Raw genomic sequence first — 25075 nt, forward strand, 5'->3', positions numbered from 1 at the left:
TGTGCAGGGTTGCCATAAAATAAAATCTACTACTCAGATACAGAGGCTTAGCTATGGTTTTGGTTCAGGGTGGGCGAAATGTCTTGATTACAACTGGCTGGCACACCCCAATAGTGGATGTACGAGAACCTCAGCAGATGACTGCGCTGTTGCTGAAAATATTCCCTATACAAAGACCAACACTGATAATACCACTATATGGTCAGTGGTAGATACCACTCCTACAGAACATATAAGAGGCACAGTTATAAATGATGACTTACAGCTAACATTCTTTCTGATGGAATTGTTCACTTTTCCTGTCTTTACCATCTGGCCCTTACCAACATGACAACTTCTCCAGCCACGACTCGGCTGCAGAGATTACAACAAAGACACATTTGTTCACATTTCCTGCACCGTCCCCATCTATTCCCAACCTGCGCAAACTCCTTATCTTGCTAGTACCCCAATACTGAGCCATTGCTGTCATATGTGTCCCTATTACTGCACCTGCTGAGTGGTACTGTGTGCCCTCTAAATGGTAAAACAAACCTCAAGAATATAGTAATGCCGGGTGCAAGTGCCCTAGAAAACGGTACCCACATTTTGCTCCCTATTAGGTAATAATGCCCTCTGTGTGCCCCTTTGACAGTCAAAATTACCTGAGTTCTCCTATAACAATTGTCCACTTTATATTTAATAATGTTCAAAGTCTCTCCCTGTAAAGCTCCGCTCTACACAGTATCTTATACATAGTATAATGCCTCTCCCTGTATAGTACCCCCCCACACAGTATACTGAGGAGCTCCTTAGTAGCCCCCAAACTGTTTGATGGCTACAACATTGTATGATGGCCCCCACACTGTACAAAAAACCCACATTATCACCTGCACTGTATGGAGACCCCCTGACTGCAATCCCTACACTGTATTATGGCCCCCTAAATAGCCTCCATATAGTATAATGCACTTCCCATAGTCCTCAATATAGTATAATGCACTCCCCATTGGCCTATATACTGTAGGTATCTATATAGTATAATGTATTCCCCATAAGCCTCCATGTAGTATAATGCACACCCCATAGGCAGACTCTATATAGTATAATGCACTCCCCATAGGCCTCAATATAGTATAATGCATTCCCCATAGGCATCTCTATACAGTATAATGTACACTGTTGTGAATTCTTTCTCTGGCTTCCCTCTGGTGAATACTGAAGATAGTGGAGCTGGTCAGATTGAGAGTTCTCTTTCTGGGCTCCCTCTGGTGGTTAGTGGAGGTAGTGGAGCTGATCTGATTGACAGAGGCTTGCCACCAGATAATGAGGAAGACGATTGGAGATGTGGGGTTTCTGATTGGGATTTAAGACAGCTGACTCCCTCTATCCCTGCTGGTGATTTTCTTCCTGTGCCTCCTGAGGTCTGATGTCTCCTGCTCTTTCCCTGCATGTTCAGCTAAGTGGTTCATTTGCTATTCTGTTTGCATTTGATCTGGTTTTGTTTATCTCTGCTTTGTGCGAGTCAGCTAGCTCCGGCAGGGGCTGTGCTGAATCACTGCCCATATGTTACTGCATGTCCCTGTTTGTTTTGTCCCCTTTTATATTGGTCTCTTTTTGCTTTGCTTTCAGAATATACCAGAGTGCTGATATAGTGGGAGCGAAGTCGTGCGACTTCAGTGTTTTTGTGCATCAGACGTGTTGGACTTTTTGAAGGTTTTTTTGCGTGATTGCAGACAATGTCTTTCCTTTCCTGTCCTGTCTAGTCACTGTGGGCCCCATCGTTTGCTCAGTCTATTTTCATGCCTGCGTTTGTGTTTTCATCTTGTCTCACCGACAATATATGTTTGGGGGCTATCTATTCCTTTGGGTTCTGCTCCGGGGCAGTTTAGATTTCCCCTTTCTTGCTTTAGGCTTAGTTAGCTCTCCGGCTGTGCAGAGGCTTCTAGGATCATCGTAGGTACGCTCCACAGCTACTGCTAGTTGTGTGGACAGGATCAGGGGTCTGCACCCGCTTAGTTACCAACCTCTCTGGTTTTTGGTGGCTTAGCCTGGGCCTGCTATCCTCCTCGGTGACCCACTCATAACAGTATTCCCCATAGGGAGACTCTATATAATATAATGCACTCACCATAGGCAGACTCTATATTGCATAATGCATCCCCATAGGCAGACTCAATATAGTATAATACACTCTCCATAAGCAGACTGTATATGGTATAATGCATCCCCATAGGTCTCTATAATATAATGCACTACCCATAGGCAGACTCTATATAGCATAATGCACTCCCCATAGGCATAAGTTATAGTATAATGCACCACATAAGCAGACTCTATATTGTATAATGCACCCCATAGGCAGACTCTACATTGTATAATATAACCCCATAGGCAGACTCTATATTATATGATGCACTCCCCATAACCAGACTCTATATTATATGATACACACCCATAGGCAGACTCTAAATTGTATAGAAAAAGAGAAGAAAGTTCGTTCGGCACACCAGCATAAATGAAAAAACTTTATTAGGTTATTATGCCATATTTAAAATGCAGAAAAACACCTGATGCGTTTCTGGTGCACAAAGGCACCCTTAGACATAGGTAAAAAAAAACAAGATGCATAGAAAAATATATACAGATTACAAACCAATCACAAAGCTTGCAATTAATTACAAAGAGTGGCAACACATGAAAGGAAGAGTGAGCGGTTCCTTGCAACGATACAGATCACTCCAGGATTGAAGTTCTCAAGAAAAGAAAAAAAAAAAGTTAAATAAATAAATCATACAGTCAAACATATAATTAGTCGATATTAGACAGATCATACTTGAATTTTATACAACTGGAGAATTTAATTATACATAGAAAAAAAATATATATATTTTTCCCTTTTTTCTGCAATAATATAAATGGATATATCTAAAACTAATTAGATTACTCCAAAATGATCTCCAGTGGAAAATGGCTTTTCAGCACAGAAATAAATGGTTCCATGCGAAGGGTGTGAATGAGTGCCTACGAACAATATATAGAATTAGTCAGAATCAAAAGGAATTTTTTACACATCAAAAATAATTTATAGATACGCAGGAATAAATGGTTCCATGCAAGAGGTGTGAATGAGTGCCTACAAACAATATATGAAATAAGTGACAATCAGATGGAGTTTTTTGCACATAGAATGGCTTTTTAGCGCAGAAATAAATGATTCCATGCGAGAGTGTGAATGAGTGGCTACGAAAAATATATAGAATTAGTCACAATCACAATCAAAAGGAATTTTCGGCACATGAGGAGAAAAAAAAAAACCTTTTAAATGCGCAGGAATAAATGGTTCTATGCAAGAGGTGTGAATGAGTGCCTACAAACAATATATACAATTAGTGACAATCAGATGGAGTTTTTAGCACATAAAAAGTAAGTTATAGACACATAGCAATCAATGGTGGAACTTTTCATGGAATTCATGCTGTTGGAAATTAAGCAGCATATGAAAAAACAATGCATAATTCCCTTCAAAATCAATAAATGAATATAATAAATACATTATCCCAGGTAATAATATAAAAATAACCAATAAAGATAATATAAATATAACCATAATTAAATACTATAAAAAACATTCCGAAGTTACCTCTACTGAAAGTAGTTGATAACCATATAAAGACATCATTCTGCGCGGCGGTACTCAAAAAAAAAAAAATGAACATGAAAATCATATTAAAATTATTACTACTAAAGAATGCTTGATATACATTTGAATGACATTAGGAAGTATAAGATAAATCCTATGCTTTCCTACTAAAACAAATTAAATACACAAAAACTTAATGAAGATCACTATAAACTTATTTTTGCTAGAAAGAACTAATAGGTACTTGAGTTTCATTAATAAATATAGAACAAATCGTTCCTAAAATTCATACCGTTTGGAGATTTAGGCCGGGATCACACTTGCGATTTAAACGGCCGAGTCTCACATGGTAATACACGGCGCTGCCGCCGGGACTCAGGAGCGGGGCGTGCGGCCGCATAGCAATACATGGAGCTGCACACCCCGCTCCTGAGTCCCGGCAGCAGCGCCGTGTATTACCATGCGAGACTCGGCCGTTTAAATCGCAAGTGTGTCCCGGCCTTAGTGTCTGGTTTTAATATCCAAAAGGCTTTGCGTATATTTAATAGCTTATTTCTGCCACCACCTCGTGCAGGAGTTTTAACCTTTTCTAGACCATAGAAGGCAAATGAATCCATATTGCTATGATGAGCATGAACGAAGTGTTTTACCGCCCCTGAATAGGAAGCGTTTTTTTGTTCTATACGTATTTCTGATATGTTCGGCTATTCTTTTTTTTTATTTTGCGTATACTACAGCCGATATACTGAATCTTGCACTCTGTGCAACAAATGCAATAAACGACAAACTGGCTGTCACAATTAATGAAAGATGTAATTTGTTGGGAAAAGCCTTGGTATGAAAAAATAAATTTGGATTTGTCTATTGCATATGTGCAAACATTGCACCTGGAACCAGCACATTTGTAAAATCCAGTGGGAGTCATCCAAGTACGAATTTTGTCTGGTGATTTTAAAAGACTGGGAGAAAGATAGTTTGCCAAACTAGTTCCTCTTCGACATAACGACAACCAGAATGTATGGTTTGTATTAATTTAGTGTCTTGATTTATGACGGACAGACATTTTTTCACAATTTCTTTGATTTAATTAAATTGGGGACTAAATGGCGTTGAAAAAGTCACCATGGAATCAGCACGAGCTGAAGATTTTTCTTTTAAACTGGTGAATCTTGGCTTGTTCATCACTTTGTGAAACGCATTGCTAACTCGATCAAATAGACGTTGTTTTATAACCTTACTTTCTTGAAAAAACAGGGCATTATCTGAACATAAATGTTTTGCCCTATTGAATTCCCCATAAGGGATGGACTGAATAGTATGTTGGGGATGACAAGAAGAAGAAAGTAAAAGTGAATTGCCTGGAATTTCCTTTCTAAAAATGGTAGTGTGAACTTTACCAATGATGGGATCACCTGTGAGCAATAAATCCAAAAAAGAAACTTGATTACCTGCAGCATTGATAGTGAATGACAATTTTAAATTATTGGAGTTGAGATAAGAATGAAAAAGGGACAAATCTGTGGAATCACCTTTCCAAACGAACATCAGATCGTCCACATATCTACCGAACCAAAAACTATCATCAAAGAATGGGTTACGATCATGGAAAAGAAACTGTTCTTCCCACCAAACCATATATAATATGGCTAAAGAAGGTGAGAAATTTAACCCCATAGGGGCACCCAAAATTTGAAGAAAAAATGATTTGTTAAACATAAAATAATTATGACTTAGTAGATATGTGGACGATCTGATGATGAATGAATAATTACTGTGATTATCCATGTGATGTGACAAAGCCCGAATATGATATTTTTTGATTTTTTGGTTCGGTAGATATGTGGACGAATTCGTGCACCCATCTGTGGATTAATGAACTCAGCCCAGGATGGTTTTCCATTTGGATGCGATGCAAGCTCCCAGTACTCCCTCTCCTTCTAAATTGTATAATACACCCCATAGAAAGACTCTGTATTGTATAATGCACCCCATAAAAAAATAAAATAACTACATTACTCTCCTCTCCCCCTCATTCCCCTGCTGATCCGAGCACCCACACAACATAGGACAGCGGGCACCTGCTGTCAGTTTCTGCATTAGTGAAGTCAGATGCAGAGATTGATAGGAGAAGGAGCGTGACGCTCCCAGTCTCATCAATGTGGTCTACCGTACCAGCATCCAGCAGATACAGTTGAACTTGCGAAGACAAGCGGGGATCCACTGCTGTCAAGCCCCCCTTCCCTCCAGGTCATAGGCCCCATAGTGGCTGAGTGGCAGAGCAGGAAGATTGAATCTCCCTGCTTTGTCGCAGAGTGTAACTGTATGAGTGCGCTGTGCACACCGATACAGTTACAGTAGTGCAGCTCCGGGTGGGCCCCTCAGAGCCTGGGACGACCACCCCCTCTGCCCCCTCAGTAGCTACGCTGCTGCTCAGATATGAGCAAAATGAATCACATTACCACGCTCCTGCATCCACTTCAATACTCTGTAGCAACTGGATCAAGGAAGTGCGAACTTCCTCGGTTGTCACTCAAATGCCAACTTTGCAGTGGCTTATTAATTTCAGGAGGTGCTAAGAATGCAAGCATTCAAATGCAAAGCCAAAAAATAGCATTTGCCTGGTCTGGCTGCCAGGGTATTACCAATCTTTTTGCTCATCTCTACTACTAGTGGCGGCACAGACAGAAGAGGGTCCCAGTGCAAAAACAGTATATGTGTCCTTTAAATTCCAATAGCTCAACATAATGCACAATTCCATCTGCTTTGGAGGTAGAAATGGGCCTCCTTACATCTTGGGCTCCTGTGCGACGGCATCAATAATGTATCTGCCCCTGTCTACTATGTCTGCTATTAGCAACTGTAAATCTGTGCTACAATTTGTAACATTTTCTGTCTCCTCTAATGCTAAATCTTCCGCTAAGACCTCTTTCACACTTCAGTCATTTGACGTCAGTTGCAAACAGTCAAAGTGTGAAAAAACGGATCCATTTTTTTGATGGATCCACTGCAACCGCCAGTGTATGAAAATTTAAAGGAACAGAACTTTGGAAAAGGAGAGAGAGAGAGAGAATGTTTTGGCTTTTTCCAGAACGGCTTTTAGGGTTAAATTGCATGAATGGGAAAATCTTCTGGGCATGCTCAGTTTAAAACAGCGGTTCCGACACTGAAAAAAATGTTACTTTGTCCATCTACTCCAGACGGCGGACGCTTAAATTCCAACGGATCCGTCAAAAAATGGATGCAACAGACGATCATCCGTCACAATCCGCCGCTAATGTAAGTCTATGGGAAAAAAACGGATTCCGCCTGAAAGAAACAGATCCATTTTTTCAAAAAAGGGCAGATTTCGACTGACGGCAAAAGACTGAAGTGTGAAAGAGGCCTAACTTCTCATCCACCTCCTGTGTATACTGGCAACTCGTTGCACACATGATCATAAAGCAGCGGGAGTCAGATGTTGGCCCTGCCCACGTTGAGTAATCCCGATCCAAATTTTTCACCTCTAGAATGCAGAAGGGTGCAAGTTTAAATCAAATTGCCATATTTGTGAATTTCCAACAAAATATTGACTTAAGCTATTGATAATCCCTCCTCATTTTTATATTACAACATTCAATACAGTAAGAAACAGAAACTCGAGCACAGAACACATGATAAATGGCAAATTCCTAGTCTTCACTACCTAGGATTGGGTAAATACCCTATGGAGCTCCTCCTAACTAAGAAACACACGAAAGAAAGCAATGGAGCCTAAAATCCATAATGAAGAGTCTGCATAATCTCATATAGAATTAAAAAGATTTTTCATACTTTAAGTACACATAAACAGACTACAATTATTAAATTCATGAAAGAACCAAAACAGAGATAAGATGGTATAGATCAAGGTGCACCGGTTAATAACAAAGCATACTGTTACATAGCCTCACAGCACGGGCAAAGAATCCCCACCCTAAGATATAAATACATCATGGTAAGTTCATATCCTATATAATGCCAGTGCCATTTTGAACATACCAACTGAAGAATGGAAGGAATAAATAAGGAGGGGGGGAAAGACCGCACTTTACTTCATCCCTGCCAAAATGATTCCATTTTATAGCTGATAACAAGGTATCAGCTCCCATCAGGCATTTCTGCTGCTGAAACTGCCTACGGTGTAAAAAAAGAGTAAAAGGAATAGAAGAGATCTAGTGGTCAGTTACCCGTGCTGGTGTCCATGGATGAGTACGCGCCCCTACACGCGTTTCGCGGTCGCTTCTTCGGGAGGAAGGGAAACCGGATGTGGTTGTTCAAAATTGGTATGTTCAAAATGGCACTGGCATTATATAGGATATGAACTTACCATGATGTATTTATATCTTAGGGTGGTGCACACAGCAGAAGTGGCGTTGGAGACAGGGGTTTCATGACAATGTTGTGGACTGATTTTTCAAGTACTGCTCACACAACTGGTAATACAGCATCGATGGAAAGTGACAGGAGACAGCAGTTGTCAACTATGGTTACAAACTACTTTTCCTCCCATATCGATGTTCTCCCACACAGGTCATTCCCCTTTGACTATTGGGCTGCTAAACTGGACACCTGGCCTGAATTGGCACAATATGCCTTACAGGAGCTCGCTTGCCCAGCTGCAAGTGTGCTATCGGAAAGAGTCTTCAGTGCAGCTGGATCAATCCTGACAGAAAAAAGGACCCGTCTGTCAACCCAAAATGTGGATGATCTAACCTTCATTAAAATGAACCATGCATGGGTTTCCAAGGATTTTGTCCCACCTTCCCCTGATGACACATAGGGTGACAGAAAAATGGCTTGCTTTGGTCCACCTCTTCCTGGGACTTGACCTATTTCGCCTTTTGCATCAGCTGAATGTCCAACATCAGCATATGCCACTTTCTAAAACTCCCTAACTGTGCTGCCTCCCCCCCATGGCCAGGGTCACCACCTAGCGCACGACACCGTGCGAGTGCCGTTGCCCTGGACAGGTGGGTAGGCCGACTCTTGGGCGCGGGCACTGGCACAGGGTCCCTCATAGTGCAATCAAGTGTCTCTGACGGTGGTGGTGCACACCCGCCGTCAGACACACCGCCGTACTATGAGGGGCCCAGTGCCAGTACCGACGCCCACGAGTGGGCCCCCCTTGCTTGGGCAGGGCCCCAGCATTTGCAATCTTTACCTCTCCCTGCTCCTCCGCTGTGTAGTCTGGGCCGTCAAATCCATACTGTGCCTGACACCGTCTGAGCCTGCCTCCTGATGTATAGACATATCTTTTGAATGTGTACGCTATCCATACATGTTATCCTGGGATACGGTACCCTTTCTCACCTTTGTGCAATCACTTGCAAGCCATACTGTGCCTGACACCGTCTGAGCCTGCCTCCTGATGTATAGACATATCTTTTGAATGTGTACGCTACCCATACATGTTATCCGGGGATACGGTACCCTTTCTCACCTTTGTGCAATCACTTGCAAGCCATACTGTGCCTGACACCGTCTGAGCTTGCCTCCTGATGTATAGACATATCTTTTGAATGTGTACGCTATCCATACATGTTATCCGGGGATACGGTACCCTTTCTCACCTTTGTGCAATCACTTGCAAACCATACTGGGCCTTACACTGTCTGAGCCTGCCTCCTGATGTATAGACATATCTTTTGAATGTGTACGCTATCCATACATGTTATCCGGGGATACGGTACCCTTTCTCACCTTTGTGCAATCATGTGCAAGCCATACTGGGCCTAACACCATCTGAGCCTGCCTCCTGATGTATAGACATATCTTTTGAATGTGTACGCTATCCATACATGTTATCCGGGGATACGGTACCCTTTCTCACCTTTGTGCAATCATGTGTAACCCATACTGGGCGTGAGAACGGCTGGCGAGCTGTTAAGCAAGCTACAGCACCTGTGGTTTGCACACGTAAGTTTTTCATTTTTTTCAGGAATGACGGTTAGGCCTAATTCCGGAACTGCGGTTGACCTGCACTTACTGGGAAATCATCGTTCGCGAGTAATAATTGTAATCAGTGATCCCCATCACTAACGTTGTTCAGCAGGTTATCTGCACCTGTAAGCGACAAACGCTGGCCTTTTCAGTGTAGCGCACATGCAGCCACGGACATGTAAGGGCATGACACACCAGTTATTGGCCAATCTCATGTGCCAGAGCCTCACGTGTCCCTCTAGTAAGCCGGACTCGGACCGCGGGGCATGACGGAGTCTCGTTCGTTAACGGAATTAAGCTTGCAATGTGTGCATCTGTTCTGTAGCTGGCATGGTTGAGGTTGCCCGTGTTGAGTCAAATTACGCTGTAGGCTCCACTCCTGGTGGTGCCCTTCTGGACATTCCTTTAAGGTTCAGCTTTGCAACCATACTGCCCACGTAAAACAAACACTTTGCCTTCATGAACGCTGTTTGGAGGGTCATGACTCGTGGGAATAACACCGCCCAAACAGTTAACCTGCTAGAGAGATCCTTCGTTGCTCCCAAGCATGACATCACACTCCCTAGGAGGAAGGTAATGCCACTGTGGCGACCGTACTCCTGGGGGTGACACAAGTGCACTGATGCCCAGCCACTGCTCGATGAATCTGCTGGTACATTGGCCCAGACCACTACATTCCCCTCGCACGCTACACGGCCTGAATCTGACCCTGATGAAACTCAGGTTACCCTTCCCATATACAGTTCCATCTTACACGGTGACAAAGAGGAAGCTGCAGATGAAAGTGCAGGTTCGGCCCACCCGCCATCAGACACACCACCGTACTATCAGGGTCCCTGTGCCAGTGCCGTCGCCAATGAGTGGGCCCCCCCTGCTTGCTCAGGATCACAGCACTTGCAAGGTTGAAATACTGTGCAGTGAGATGGAAGATGGGGACGACGAGGAGTCCAGACTAGTACAGGGATTCCCTAGCGAGGAGATTTATTTGATTGTTTTCAATGTTGGGACAGCAATTTTTGGGGAGCACTATACTCTGGAGAATGATAGATGGGGCCCACCATACACTGGAACATTCCAAAGGTGGACATCAGACACTGGAGCAGCATTTACAGGGCCCATTATACACTAGAGCATTAGAAATGGGGCCCATTATGTTTGGAGCATTATTTGGGCCCATAAGACAGTGGAGCTTCATCCATGGGGACCAACATATACTGTAGCATTATGTGGAGCTCATCATATACTGTTTCAAACATTATATGGGACCAATGATTCTGTATGGAGAAATAGATGGGCCTCGTCATGAGATGTAAAAAGTGAAGTATTTTTCATTGTACTATACCGCTATTTCTCTGCCGTATCGGAGCATGATGAGTTGTGGTATTATGTGTTAAAGGGGCGCTCTTTCGCCCAGGGCACATGAAAACCTGGAGCCAGCCCTACCCCCCCACAACTTTAGCCAAATAACCCCCATTTTTCAGTGCCTAACTTGTATTATGAAGTTAATTAAGGTTGACCAGCTTAAGTAAGAAGAATTGATGCTTTTGGCATTCAAATGAGCACTGTAGGTGTGTTTCCTGTCCTCCTCTCACTGCCGACTTTTATTCCCCATTGACTTACATTGGGTTTCGTGTTTCGGGACGACCCCGACTTTTCCCTATAATCGGCCGATCTTGCTCGTCCCGACTTTTGGAAAAGTCGGGTTTCACGAAACGAAACTCGACCATAAAAAACCAAAAGTCGCTCAACTCTAGTCCCCAGTACATTGTAGTCACCAGTATGTTTTATTCCCCAGTATGTTTTAGTCCCCAGTATGTTGTAGTGACAAGTATTTTGTGGTGACCAGTATGTTGTAGTGACCACTGACCAGTACATTATGCCCAGCTCATGCTTCTGGAGACTTGCACCCGTAAATTAGGAGGGTTCTCATCGCTACAGAAATGCCAAACATTTGGATGCTAAATGTGGTTTAGGCACACTGGGGCTAAGAAGTGAGGGGGCATTTGGATTTGTTTGGATTTGGAAGCGCAGAATTTGATGAATTTCTTTTGGCGGACGAAGAGCTATTTTGCGTTTCCAGAGCCTTTGAGCTACCAGTAATATGGAACCCCCTTATATTTCAATTGAAAGATGATGAACCTGAGTGAGGACTTTTTTGTGGATTGAGTTGAAGCTTTTGTGAGGAACATTTTACATAACGTTTGGGATCACATTTCTCCTGCGCTCTACGCTGAGCATTGGGATTTCCATCTAAATCTCTGAGTGACATGGTTCAGATGAAACCCCAGAAGGATCCATTCACTATAATGAGGAAGCAAAGTTACTCTGGACTCTTTTCAGCAGTGTCCTTCTTTTCAGAAGAGCACAAAACTGTGGCCGACTGCGCTTTTATGAACGCTCCGGATCATAGGCAGCCAGACGGCGTCCACATTCCCTCCATCTGCCTCATTATAGGGAATCTTCCACCAGAGATTCCATCTGAATCACATATTTCAGAGATTTACATGGAAACCAGAGTGTAGGGGCTCAGCGCAGCGCACTGGATAAATGTGAGCCAAGCCTTACTGCGATTTTTGGAAGACAGAATGAAGAAAACAACAGCAGGTGAAAAATTGGTTTTATTTTTTCGCTGTTCCTTGTGCGGTATAAGTGATTATATGACTTTATTTATCAGGTCGGTGCGATTACAGTGATACAAGCTTTATATAGGTTTTTATGTTTGTCTTCTGTGACACACTAAAAAAACTTTTATAAAACTTGCATCCCCATATTTTGAAAGCTATAATTTTTTCATATTTCTGCTGACAGAGTCATGTGAGGGCTTGTTTTTTGTGGGACGAGTTGACGTTTGTATTGGTTTCATTTTATGGCACGACATTTTGTTGATCGCTTTCTATTCCGATTTTGGGGAGACAAAATGAACAAAGACCAGCAGATCAGGAATAATTTTTTTTATGCCATTCTGGGTGCACCTTTATTCTTCAGGTCAGTGGGAGTGCAGCAACACAACATTTATATTTTTTTTATGTTTTGCAGCTTTTCCACAATAAAGTAACAATAACACAATAACTATTTTATAGAAAAAATTTTTTTTTTGCATTGATTTATTCTGAGAGCTATAACCTTTCTATTTTTCGGCTGATGGAGCTGTGTGATGGCTTGTATTTTGCAGGACAAGATGACATTTTCAACAATTCCATTTGTATTTACATTCGTCTTTTTGATCGCGTTTTATTCCATTTTTTGTTCAGTGGTATGATGATAAAGCATGTTTTTTTCCTCGTTTTTTAAAAAAATATTTTTACAACTTTTTTTAAACTTTTTTACTTTGTCCTACTATGGGACTTTGATTTTTAGCACTCTGATCATAGTTATAAAGCATACTCATTTATTCAGAAACGGTACAGCAAAATGTTTTGTACCCACTGGAAAGGCACGTTTTTTTCAGCAGCTGACCCTATTATTTTGCTACTTTGAACATTTGTTACCAGATATATCGTACATTTCCCTATACTGTTCCCTTTACATGATGCACTCTAATATTTTTAATGCTTTCTAACCTTATTACTTCTATCTATTTATTTATTCATTGGACTAGACAGACATATAATTATATAACTATGGATTAATTCAGTATCATGTATTTATCTTTTTGGAACATGTACCGTATATACTCGTGCATAAGCCTACCCCCTAAATTTGCCACAAAAAACTGGGAAAACTTATTGACTCACGTATAAGCCTAGGATGGAAAATGCAGCAGCTACTGGTAAATTTCAAAAATAAAAATAGATTCCAATAAAAGTAAAATTAATTGAGACATCAGTAGGTTAAATGTTTTTGAATATCCATATTGAATCAGGAGCCCCATATAATGGTCCATACAGTTCATGATTGTCCAATAAGATGCTGCACACAAAATACACCCCATATAATGCTGCACAAAGGTTTATAATGCCCCTACAAGATGCTCCATAGAATAATATGCCCCATATGCTGCCCCATAAAGGTTATGGCCCCATAAGATATTCCATAAATTATGCCCCATAAGATGCTCCATAGATTGTGCCCCATAAGATGCTCCATAGATTGTGCCCGATAAAATGCTCCATAGATTATGCCCCATAAAATGCTCTATAGATTATGCCCCCATATGCTGCCCCATAAGATGCTCCATAGCTTATGCCCCATATGCTGCCCCATAAGATGCTCCATAGGTTATGCCCCCATATGCTGCTCCATAGATTATGCCCCCATATGCTGCTCCATTATTATGCCCCCATATGCTGCTCCATAGATTATGCCTCCATATGCTACTCCATAATTATTCCGCCATATGCTGCTCCATAGATTATGCCCCCATATGCTGCTGTTGCAAATAAAAAAAAATGACATACTCACCTCTCGTCGCTGAGGGTCCGGTGCCGGTGTTCTGAGCAGGCAGGGACCGGTGCTAGTGTCACCGCTGGCTCAGGACCCCGGCACTGGTGATATTTACCGATCTCCACTTCATGGCTGCGTGTCGCTCTCTCTGCCGGGTCCCTCTGTCAGTGACGTTCAGGCAGAGGGCACGGCACGCACTAGCTATGTCACTGCGACCTCTGACCTGAACATCAAAGAGGACGCGGAGGAGAGAACAGAGCAGCGCGCAGCGATGAAGCGGGGACAGGTGAATATAGCATATACTTACCCCCTCCTGGCGTGGTCTCTGCTGCCCCCCTGTTTCTCGTGGACTCCCTTCCTTCAGTGGTCAAGTGGTACCCCTCATTAAAGTCATAAATATGTGTATATTCATGACTTTAATGAGCGGTACCATGTGACCGCTGAAGGAGCCTGAGACCGGGAGAAGCAGGGGTGTTGCAGAGACCACACCGGGGGGTCAGTATGATCTGACACCCCCACTCCCCCGCCGACCCCCTGGTATATGACTCTCGTATAAGCCGAGACGGGGACTTTCAGCCCAAAAAAATGGGCTGAAAATCTCGGCTTATACGCAAGTATATGTGTGTGTTTTTTGTGATTTACCATTATTAATTTGTGCATGTACTTACCCTGCACTCCCTGTACTATTTTCCACCTCTTGGGGTTTTTCCCCTCTTTTGTCCTTTTCTCTTGCTATTTTATAATTTAGAATTACCAATAAAAAATATTTTGTTTTACTTTAGTTGTGCATCATATTTGTAGGATATACTGACACATGTTACTTAGATCATGCACTGCACTAGCTAGAGCCTGGTTACCTGGATATTCTTCTTTTTTTCCTCCATATGAAGCTGTGATGTGGCTCTCTTAACCTCTTCCATTGTGGTGCACTTAGATCAGTATGACACAAATTGAGGGAATAATTCACATCTGGGTCCCAAGTTCTAATCAGCCATTTATATACTGTGTATAGACATTTTTATTTCACAGTGAAATGCATGATTTAGCTGTTCTTCTCTTCTTGCTCTTTTTACAAGGGAATACATAGATAAATGAAAAATAATAAATATTAAAACCAGTAATTAGTTTATATGTTAATTCATTATGTTCACAACTCTCAAACTTGTAAACTTTATTTTCCGTCTTTTTTTACTTTCCGATGAATTGTTGTGATAAACTTTGACACATTGTGTGTCTATTTGGAGCCAACATTTGAACTTCTAGGACTATAAATGAAACCGCAGTGTGTTGTAAGGCTACTTTTTTTTGTCCTGATGAAGAAGTCTGTAACACTTGGAAACGCATTGACTGAATAAAGAAAAGTCACTAATACTTACTGTCTGGACTTGGATCTATTATAAGGGTATACCAGCAGTGCAGATTATCCACGAATCCTACTATCTGTATCCCCTAATCTACATGTCTCTCACTTGTAATGTCCCCTTTAATTTCTTAGTAAGATCTGATGACCGGTTCTCAGGGAGATCTATGTCAGGTCCATAGATCTTAACAGTTGATCTATATATAAGAAAAACATGGATTTATCTGGAATAAAACATTGGATTTAGATATCAAGGTATCATTTTATTCAGCTACCTATGATTTTACATGCTCATATAGATGGCAAAGGAGGGTTGATCCTTCTGATGGATCTTTAGTGAATGAATCGTATGACAAAACTGAATCAGGTCCCATAAGTTTTAAAATAAATCTGTAACCAACGAATATGAGCTCAGCACAATGTAGGGGCAGAGACCTTCATTCCAGTATAATGTAGAGACAGTTACCGAGATTCCAGTGATGTACCACTTACTGGGCTGCTTGATGTAGTTTTGATAAAATTACAGTTTTATTTGCAGGACATTATCAATAAAGGCCTAGTAAACTTGCTGCCCTGTATTCCTCCTTTTTCATGAACTTTGTATAATGTCACCCCCACAACTGATTGACCAATTTCTACCTATGCACAGTGTACAGAAAATTGCCAATCAGTGGTGTGGGTGGGGTTATGCAGAGATCAGCATTTAGAAAACTGGTTGACCTACAACATGTAAAACAGTGATTTATGAAAACTACAGCAAGCAGCAAAGTAAGTGATACATCACTGGAATCAGGGTCTCTGCCCATACATTATGCTGCTTTCAAATGGCGTAGCAAAAACCTGGTGACAGATGCATGGCTTCCTATACTCTATAGTTACTGCACATAAATATTCATGAGCAATAGTTAAGTTTTCATTATTTTTGCTGGATGTATGATTTACCTAGTTCTTGTTTTGGGTTTTAGGTGGTTTAATGGTTTTAACTGGGAAGGACTGAGTTTAAGAAATCTTCCATCACCTTTAAAACCAGAGGTAAAGTATCCAATCATATTGCACAGTTACACCTTAATTAAATATTATTCTTTAATGTTTACGTTTATTAGTCTGTATACAATTGTCAGTTTAGCATTTATTAGTTTATGTAGAAAAAAATCTCCTCTTAATACTTTTATGGATAGGCTTTACAGGCTAGTAACAACCATGGGTAGAAAAAGTCTGCAAGATCAGACTACATAATCATAGAGACACATAGCTCTTGTAGATCCATGCTTTGCAGCGGTAGACAGAGGCAACACATGCATGGATTGCTAGACAATCCCCGCATGTGTTGCGTCTGTCTACCACTGCAAAATATGCAGCTGCAGGGACTCGAGCACATTAGCAGAACACTACAAGATACTAGGAATAACACCAGAGCACGCTCGTTCAACACTAATCAGTATTAGAACTAGAGATTAGTGAATTTGAAATTGAATTCTATTTGAATTTTACAAAAATCCCTATTCTGGAGTATGTATGCAAATTCAGGGAGATGTCAGACAGCAGAAAGCTGCCAAAAAGTTAGAAAAAAAAAAACATACCTCACCTACCATCCTTGCTGCTCCCTGTCTTGTTCTCTGTGCCACCATTGAGCCACATCTCCGGCCTATTGTTCACTATGAGAATTCCGGTCCAGAGTAAGCCCCAGGAGATCACAGAGAATGCTCACGGCCCAAAGTCTTGGCCTAGAAAGGAGACTGGACAGGAGAGGAGGCATAGCAGAGGCAAAAAGAACAGGACTGCGGGAAGGGAACAGCAGGACGGCCAGAGAGGGATGCTGTGATTGTTTTTTTCATTTTAACTTTTAAAAAAAACTCATAAACATACTCGCCTTACTGCTCTACTCTCCAGCCTTCCCGGCTGCTCCTTGTCTGCTTTTCACCACAATTGACATGGTGTTCATTTTGAGCAAGGACTTCCAGCTGTGAGCAGGCCCTGGAGGATACTGTGAATGCCTGAGTCCTGCTGACAGCTGGAAATCCCGGCCTAGAGGGAACACTCTATGCTATACCAAGCGATGAAGTCTCGGAGAACAGGACAGCAAGCATTGATGGACCCTGTTGGCAGCGGATTATTCAGGATACTCTCCAAGTGTGTGACAACAGAGCTTCTTTGTTCAGGAACAAACAGGAACAATATACTTAAAAGATCAGGAATAAATCATTTGTGTGTCTCTATCTGTGCAGCATCTACAGCAGGCTGCTTCTCTCATGCACAGACACAGGAAAAACAGGAAATACAGTCACATGCTCTCCCTGTGTGAGCCTCTGGGAGTTTTTTTTTTGTTCTAACTTTATAAACAGCATACAAATCGAGCAACTAAACACTCAGACAGAAATGGAGTTTTTGCACTAAACATATTACAACAGGCCCAGACAGGCGAGGTATGTTTTTTCCCTTTTACATATCATGGTTATTATGCTTGAGGTTTAGAGAGACCCCAGAGCATTTAATTTGCAGAGAATAACTTTGCTGCTCATCGGTTTTCCCAGGAACATCTACACGATTTGGCAAATTAGAATTTTGCTCATTTCAGTTAGACACATTTTTTGTGGGATGTCTTTATTAATTGTGTTAAAAGATTTGTAAGAGGGTTGGACACAGAGTTATAGGATAGTTCTTTCCAGTTGGAGGCGCTTCAGATACAGTTTTCATCCTTCTTAAGGGGCTTTAACTAGCATATCCTTAAAAGATTTTCTGAAGAATTTATGGCAAAAGTTACATTTCTTTAATCAAAATCACATTTTGTAACCATGCATATAATAGTTTTTTTTAAATTCTATTTTAACCCTCAAGCTTGATGGACCAATGGATCACAGCTATTTTGACAACTATCCTCCCGATGATGAAATTCCCCCTGATGAAATGTCTGGATGGGATCAAGATTTCTGAAGAGACATTGGTTGTGCAATGTCATGGTCCGTACTGGTTTTGTTATCCACAATGTTTATATCGGCCTCTTTGACAATCTCGGACCAAGATGGATTAGGTTTTAAAGGGAAACAGCATGTTGTGTGCTGCCATAATAACATATACAGTCATATGTAAAAGTTTGGGCACCCCTATTAATGTTAACCTTTTTTCTTTATAACAATTTTGGTTTTTGCAACAGCTATTTCAGTTTCATATATCTAATAACTGATGGACTCAGCTATATTTCTGGATTCAAATGAGGTTTATTGTACTAACAGAAAATGTGCAATCTGCATTTAAACAAAATTTGACCGGTGCAAAAGTATGGGCACCCTTATCGTTTTCTTGATTTGAACACTCCTAACTACTTTTTACTGACTTCCTGAAGCACTAAATTGGTTTTGTAACCTCATTGAGCTTTGAACTTCATAGCCAGGTGTATCAAATCATGAGAAAAGGTATTTAAAGTGGCCACTTGCAAGTAGTTCTCCTATTTGATTCTCCTATGAAGAGTGGCATCATGGGCTCCTCAAAACAACTCTCAAATGATCTGAAAACAAAGATTATTCAACATAGCTTTTCAGGGGAAGGATACAAAAAGTTGTCTCAGAGATTTATCCTGTCAGTTTCCACTGTGAGGAACATAGTAAGGAAATGGAAGAACACAGGTACAGTTCTTGTTAAGCCCAGAAGTGGCAGGCCAAGAAAAATATCAGAAAGGCAGAGAAGAATGGTGAGAACAGTCAAGGACAATCCACAGACCACCTCCAAAGACCTGCAGCATCATCTTGCTGCAGATGGTGTCACTGTGCATCGGTCAACAATACAGCGCATGCATAACGCCTTTTTGTATGACCAAACAACTCAATCTTTGTTTCATCAGTCCACAGGACCTTCTTCCAAAATGTAACTGGCTTGTAAAAATGTGCTTTTGCATACCTCAGGCGACTCTGTTTGTGGCGTGCTTGCAGAAACGGCTTCTTTCGCATCACTCTCCCATACAGCTTCTCCTTGTGCAAAGTGCGCTGTATTGTTGACCGATGCACAGTGACACCATCTGCAGCAAGATGATGCTGCAGGTCTTTGGAGGTGGTCTGTGGATTGTCCTTGACTGTTCTCACCATTCTTCTTCTCTGCCTTTCTGATATTTTTCTTGGCCTGCCGCTTCTGGGCTTAACAAGAACTTTACCTGTGTTCTTCCATTTCCTTACTGTGTTCCTCACAGTGGAAACTGACTGGTTAAATCTCTGAGACAACTTTTTGTATCCTTCCCCTGAAAAGCTATGTTGAATAATCTTTGTTTTCAGATCATTTTAGAGTTGTTTTGAGGAGCCCATGATGCCACTCTTCATAGGAGAATCAAATAGGAGAACTACTTGCAAGTGGCCACCTTAAATACCTTTTCTCATGATTTGATACACCTGGCTATGAAGTTCAAAGCTCAATGAGGTAACAAAACCAATTTAGTGCTTCAGGAAGTCAGTAAAAAGTAGTTAGGAGTGTTGAAATCAAGAAAATGATAAGGGTGCCCATACTTTTGCACCGGTCAAATTTTGTTTAAATGCAGATTGCACATTTTCTGTTAGTACAATAAACCTCATTTGAATCCAGAAATATAACTGAGTCCATCAGTTATTAGATATATGAAACTGAAATAGCTGTTGCAAAAACCAAAATTGTTATAAAGAAAAAAGGTTAACATTAATAGGGGTGCCCAAACTTTTACATATGACTGTATATCATAAATCATGGTTCAGATTGTCATCATATCAGCATTTAATAATGGCAGGATGAGGCCAAGTGGTGCACTGATGGTAATGAGCAGCAGTAAAACGTTGTCCCTTACCTGCCATCCACCTGTGGGTTACCTTGTCTCTAACCAATAAAGCTGGATGTCCAAATCTAATCATTTATGTCAGGTAATGGTATTTATAGAGTCTCTGCATGTGAAAAACAGCACAATGAAAATAAAGAGTCAATTGTAATTCAAAATCGCTAGTGATATGGGATTTGCATTAGCCTGTCCTCTGTCCGGTCTTCCAAACTAGCAAGATTAGAACAGTGCAGTCTGTTCTGCATCGTGAAAGATCTGTAAAATGTATTAAAGGTTTGTTGCTGACAATATAATAAAAAATATCGAATTCAGCCAATAATATAGTGCAGAATTGTCACTATATAGCAATCTTAGAATCATATAATACCTCAAAAATATGAACCTACAATGGACTTTCAGTATTGGCTTGTTTGTGTGATCCAGTTACGAGAGTTGTGTGACTAAATCAGTGTCGATCTGAATTGGTATATCTGCTCTAAAAGCCAATTGAGGTGTTGTCTAAAGGTCCCGCTACACATTAAATGGCTGGCAGAGGAACGATGCTTCAGCAGATCATTGGGCAGACAGCCATTTCAGTCATATACCAAAGTGCTTGTTCTGCCGAGTGCTTCTGTGTTCGCTAGGAGAAAGCTGCCGACAAACATCTCTGCCAGTGGCTTATCTCCTGGAGAACAAAGCGATTGGCAATCCGAAATTCGACATGCCCCATTGACTTTTCCCCAACAACCATTTGGCTGGTATGACCATACAAATCAGAGCGTTGGCTGAACCCGCTGAGATCAGCAACATTAGCCTAATGTGTATTGAGGGCTTTAGACACAAACTCAGGCATTTGAACCAGCATTAGGAGACTAAATTGACTCATGATATCAAATGGATATGGAAAGTTTGCTCTAGTTGTCTTAGCTTTTTTGTACACCTTTAGAATGTAGTAATGGAAGTGACTCAGCATTTGTAAAAGCTTTATTACAATACAATGCATTTCCTAATAAATTATTATACAAAAGTTTATAGTTGTCATTACTATTAGGCTTCATTTACAACATGGCGCTGTACAGTACAACAAAATACATACAGAAACGCAAAACATAAGAAAAGAGATGGTGATCAAATAAGCTTACACTCTTAACGGTCTCTTTCTTCTGGCCTCAAACACTTGGCACACTACATATGTGACAAAAGGGGTTGTGAGGACACCAAGATCTGGATAAAGCTGCTACCTCTGCACCTCTACAGATATGTCCTTGATGTTGACTGGACCACAGATGCAAGACATTTCAGATAAATGTTTTATCAAGCTCTCACCCAAATCTCTCACTGCTGTAATGGGAGAGATTGGTCATGATTCAACTCAATATATTAAAATATAAGTTGCAGAAATTACAGAAAAGAATACAGAACCTAAAGTGGAAAAGAGAAGATTAGGAAATAACTTCAGTTAGGACAGTTTTAAAAAGGCTGCAGACGTCAACACTAATCATATTTAGGCCAGGTTCATATTGCGTTAATATTTATAGTTTTAGGAAATGTAGGCACTGATTCAAAGCTTTAAACCAGAAAATTGCAGTTAAAAGGTTTGAGAAGTCATAACATTTTTGAGCTACTTGGAGATACACCAAAATCTAGCAAATGTTGGCATTTTCCGAAATAGATGGAGCTTGGGTAGGACATGGGTGTGATGCCGCAGCTCTAATTCATGACCAGCTGTGGTGTGGTTTACATCAGAAATTTTACTCCAGTTCTTGACTAGATTAGTGACACACACCACTTTTCAGATGCTCCTCATTCAAAACTAACTTCACCTCCACCCAACTACCCCATCAAGACCGGTGTCAAGATCAATGGTCTTGAATCAGGGCTGTAGACTTTAAAAAGTACTACAGATTTCCTACAAGGTCATTGGACATGTGTAAAGGTTACATCAGAAAAATGGTCTAAAGGGGCACCTGTTACCAGGTGAAAAATACTAAGATTTTGCTCTTATTTTATAACTTTGATCTAATGACCATTCTACATTTTTTGCCGTTTGGATTTAGAGATATAGGCCTTTTTACTTGTGTGTAAATTTTATGGATTTTACAAACGATGTGTGGCTCACAGGATTCTCTGTCGGAATGTTTTAGGCTTATCTGCATAATTACCTTGTGAGCAACACTCCTTTTGTAAAGCTGAGAAAAAGTACCACTAAGTAAAAGGGCCCATACCTGTGGAACAGTGTGGGGTAATAAATAAGAAGAAAACTCACCACTTTTCACTTGGTAATAGCTCCTCTTTAAAATTACATCAGGAAGTCTATGAGCTGTGATCTGCCATGCCTCATCCTACTGAAAATAATTGAGTGTATGGAAACCTACAATAAAGACACAGCACTCCTAAATACCTGTTTTCTTCATTTATTTTAACTCAATCATAGTTATTATTGCTGGCATCCAGAAAAATGACGTTACATTTGTACAGGTCCTGCTGGACTCAACCTGATGCTTCCTTCATATTGACTTTTTTGACTGAGATGTCAGATAACATTGTCACAATCGATAATACCTGAGGTAGGAATGCCACATATACTGTGTACAGTGGGGAAAAAAAGTATTTAGTCAGTCAGCAATAGTGCAAGTTCCACCACTTAAAAAGATGAGAGGCGTCTGTAATTTACATCATAGGTAGACCTCAACTATGGGAGACAAACTGAGAAAAAAAAATCCAGAAAATCACATTGTCTGTTTTTTTTTTCATTTTATTTGCATATTATGGTGGAAAATAAGTATTTGGTCAGAAACAAAATTTCATCTCAATATTTTGTGATATATCCTTTGTTGGCAATGACAGAGGTCAAACGTTTTCTGTAAGTCTTCACAAGGTTGCCACACACTGTTGTTGGTATGTTGGCCCATTCCTCCATGCAGATCTCCTCTAGAGCAGTGATGTTTTTGGCTTTTCGCTTGGCAACACGGACTTTCAACTCCCTCCAAAGGTTTTCTATAGGGGTGAGATCTGGAGACTGGCTAGGCCACTCCAGGACCTTGAAATGCTTCTTACGAAGCCACTCCTTCGTTGCCCTGGCGGTGTGCTTTGGATCATTGTCATGTTGAAAGACCCAGCCACGTTTCATCTTCAATGCCCTTGCTGATGGAAGGAGGTTTGCACTCAAAATCTCACGATACATGGCCCCATTCATTCTTTCATGTACCCGGATCAGTCGTCCAGGCCCCTTTGCAGAGAAACAGCCCCAAAGCATGATGTTTCCACCACCATGCTTTACAGTAGGTATGGTGTTTGATGGATGCAACTCAGTATTCTTTTTCTTCCAAACACGACAAGTTGTGTTTCAACCAAACAGTTCCAGTTTGGTTTCATCAGACCATAGGACATTCTCCCAAAACTCCTCTGGATCATCCAAATGCTCTCTAGCAAACTTCAGACGGGCCCAGACATGTACAGGCTTAAGCAGTGGGACACGTCTGGCACTGCAGGATCTGAGTCCATGGTGGCGTAGTGTGTTACTTATGGTAGGCCTTGTTACATTGGTCCCAGCTCTCTGCAGTTCATTCACTAGGTCCCCCCGCGTGGTTCTGGGATTTTTGCTCACCGTTCTTGTGATCATTCTGACCCCACGGGGTGGGATTTTGCGTGGAGCACCAGATCGAGGGAGATTATCAGTGGTCTTGTATGTCTTCCATTTTCTAATTATTGCTCCCACAGTTGATTTCTTCACTCCAAGCTGGTTGGCTATTGCAGATTCAGTCTTCCCAGCCTGGTGCAGGGCTACAATTTTGTTTCTGGTGTCCTTTGACAGCTCTTTGGTCTTCACCATAGTGGAGTTTGGAGTCAGACTCTTTGAGGGTGTGCACAGGTGTCTTTTTATACTGATAACAAGTTTAAACAGGTGCCATTACTACAGGTAATGAGTGGAGGAAAGAGGAGACTCTTAAAGAAGTTACAGGTCTGTGAGAGCCAGAAATCTTGATTGCTTGTTTCTGACCAAATACTTATTTTCCACCATAATATGCAAATAAAATGAAACAAAAACAGACAATGTGATTTTCTGGATTTTTTTTCTCAGTTTGTCTCCCATAGTTGAGGTCTACCTATGATGTAAATTACAGACGCCTCTCATCTTTTTAAGTGGTGGAACTTGCACTATTGCTGACTGACTAAATACTTTTTTTCCCCACTGTATGTGTGATTAATTCTGAACTCATTTCTCATTTAAAAATATTTCTTAATCTACGTTCATGGCATATTGTAAATTACAAAAATATATTTTTATGTGTACAAACATTACGGTCTTCATTTATTAAAACTGTCTAATTTTAATGATGCCCCTAGCAAACTACTAAAGATAAGTCTTCAGTTTGCAGGTGAAGCCCGGGAAGAGAGAAGGAGAGAGATTTTCCAACTCAAAAGTTCGGGTCCCTATTGTTTTGAATGGAGTTAGGATTCTGGTCAAGTTCGGATACAGTTCTGATACCCGAACTGAACTTTGTAATAAAGTTCGAATCGGATACCAGAACACAAACACAAACTACCATGGGTCTGCTCATCCCTAGAGATAGCTTGTTTTCACCAGAAAATCCCTTCAAGATGTTCATCTTCTCCAGTCACTTGAATACATGCAATATTTTCTCAAAATATACACTCACTGGCCACTTTATTAGGTACACCTGTCCAACTGTGTGTTAAGACTTAATTTCTAATCAGCCAATCACATGGCGGCAACTCAGTGCATTTAGGCATGTAGACATGGTCAAGACAATCTCCTGCAGTTCAAACCGAGCATCAGTATGGGGAAGAAAGGTGATTTGAGTGCCTTTGAACGTGGCATGATTGTTGGTGCCAGAAGGGCTGGTCTGAGTATTTCAGAAACTGCTGATCTACTGGGATTTTCACGCACAACCATCTCTAGGGTTTACAGAGAATGGTCCGAAAAAGAAAAAAAATCCAGTGAGCGGCAGTTCTGTGGCCGGAA

The 25075-nt window shown here is 41.1% G+C and overlaps 1 protein-coding gene across 1 annotated transcript in view; it reads left to right on the forward strand.

Annotated features, from left to right (window-relative positions):
- The window catches only part of PRKG2 (protein kinase cGMP-dependent 2), a 123802-nt gene extending 105548 nt beyond the window's left edge, over positions 1-18254 (forward strand). The window contains exons 17-18 of the mRNA XM_073542978.1: positions 16289-16355; positions 18159-18254. Of these exons, the coding sequence (XP_073399079.1) occupies positions 16289-16355; positions 18159-18254 (163 nt within the window). The remainder of the gene's footprint in view (positions 1-16288; positions 16356-18158) is intronic.
- The last annotated feature ends 6821 nt before the right edge of the window (positions 18255-25075 follow it).

Source organism: Dendrobates tinctorius, unplaced genomic scaffold (assembly GCF_039654945.1).
Source record: "Dendrobates tinctorius isolate UK_male_01 unplaced genomic scaffold, ASM3965494v1 ptg000011l, whole genome shotgun sequence".
NCBI classification, from domain to species: domain Eukaryota; kingdom Metazoa; phylum Chordata; class Amphibia; order Anura; family Dendrobatidae; genus Dendrobates; species Dendrobates tinctorius.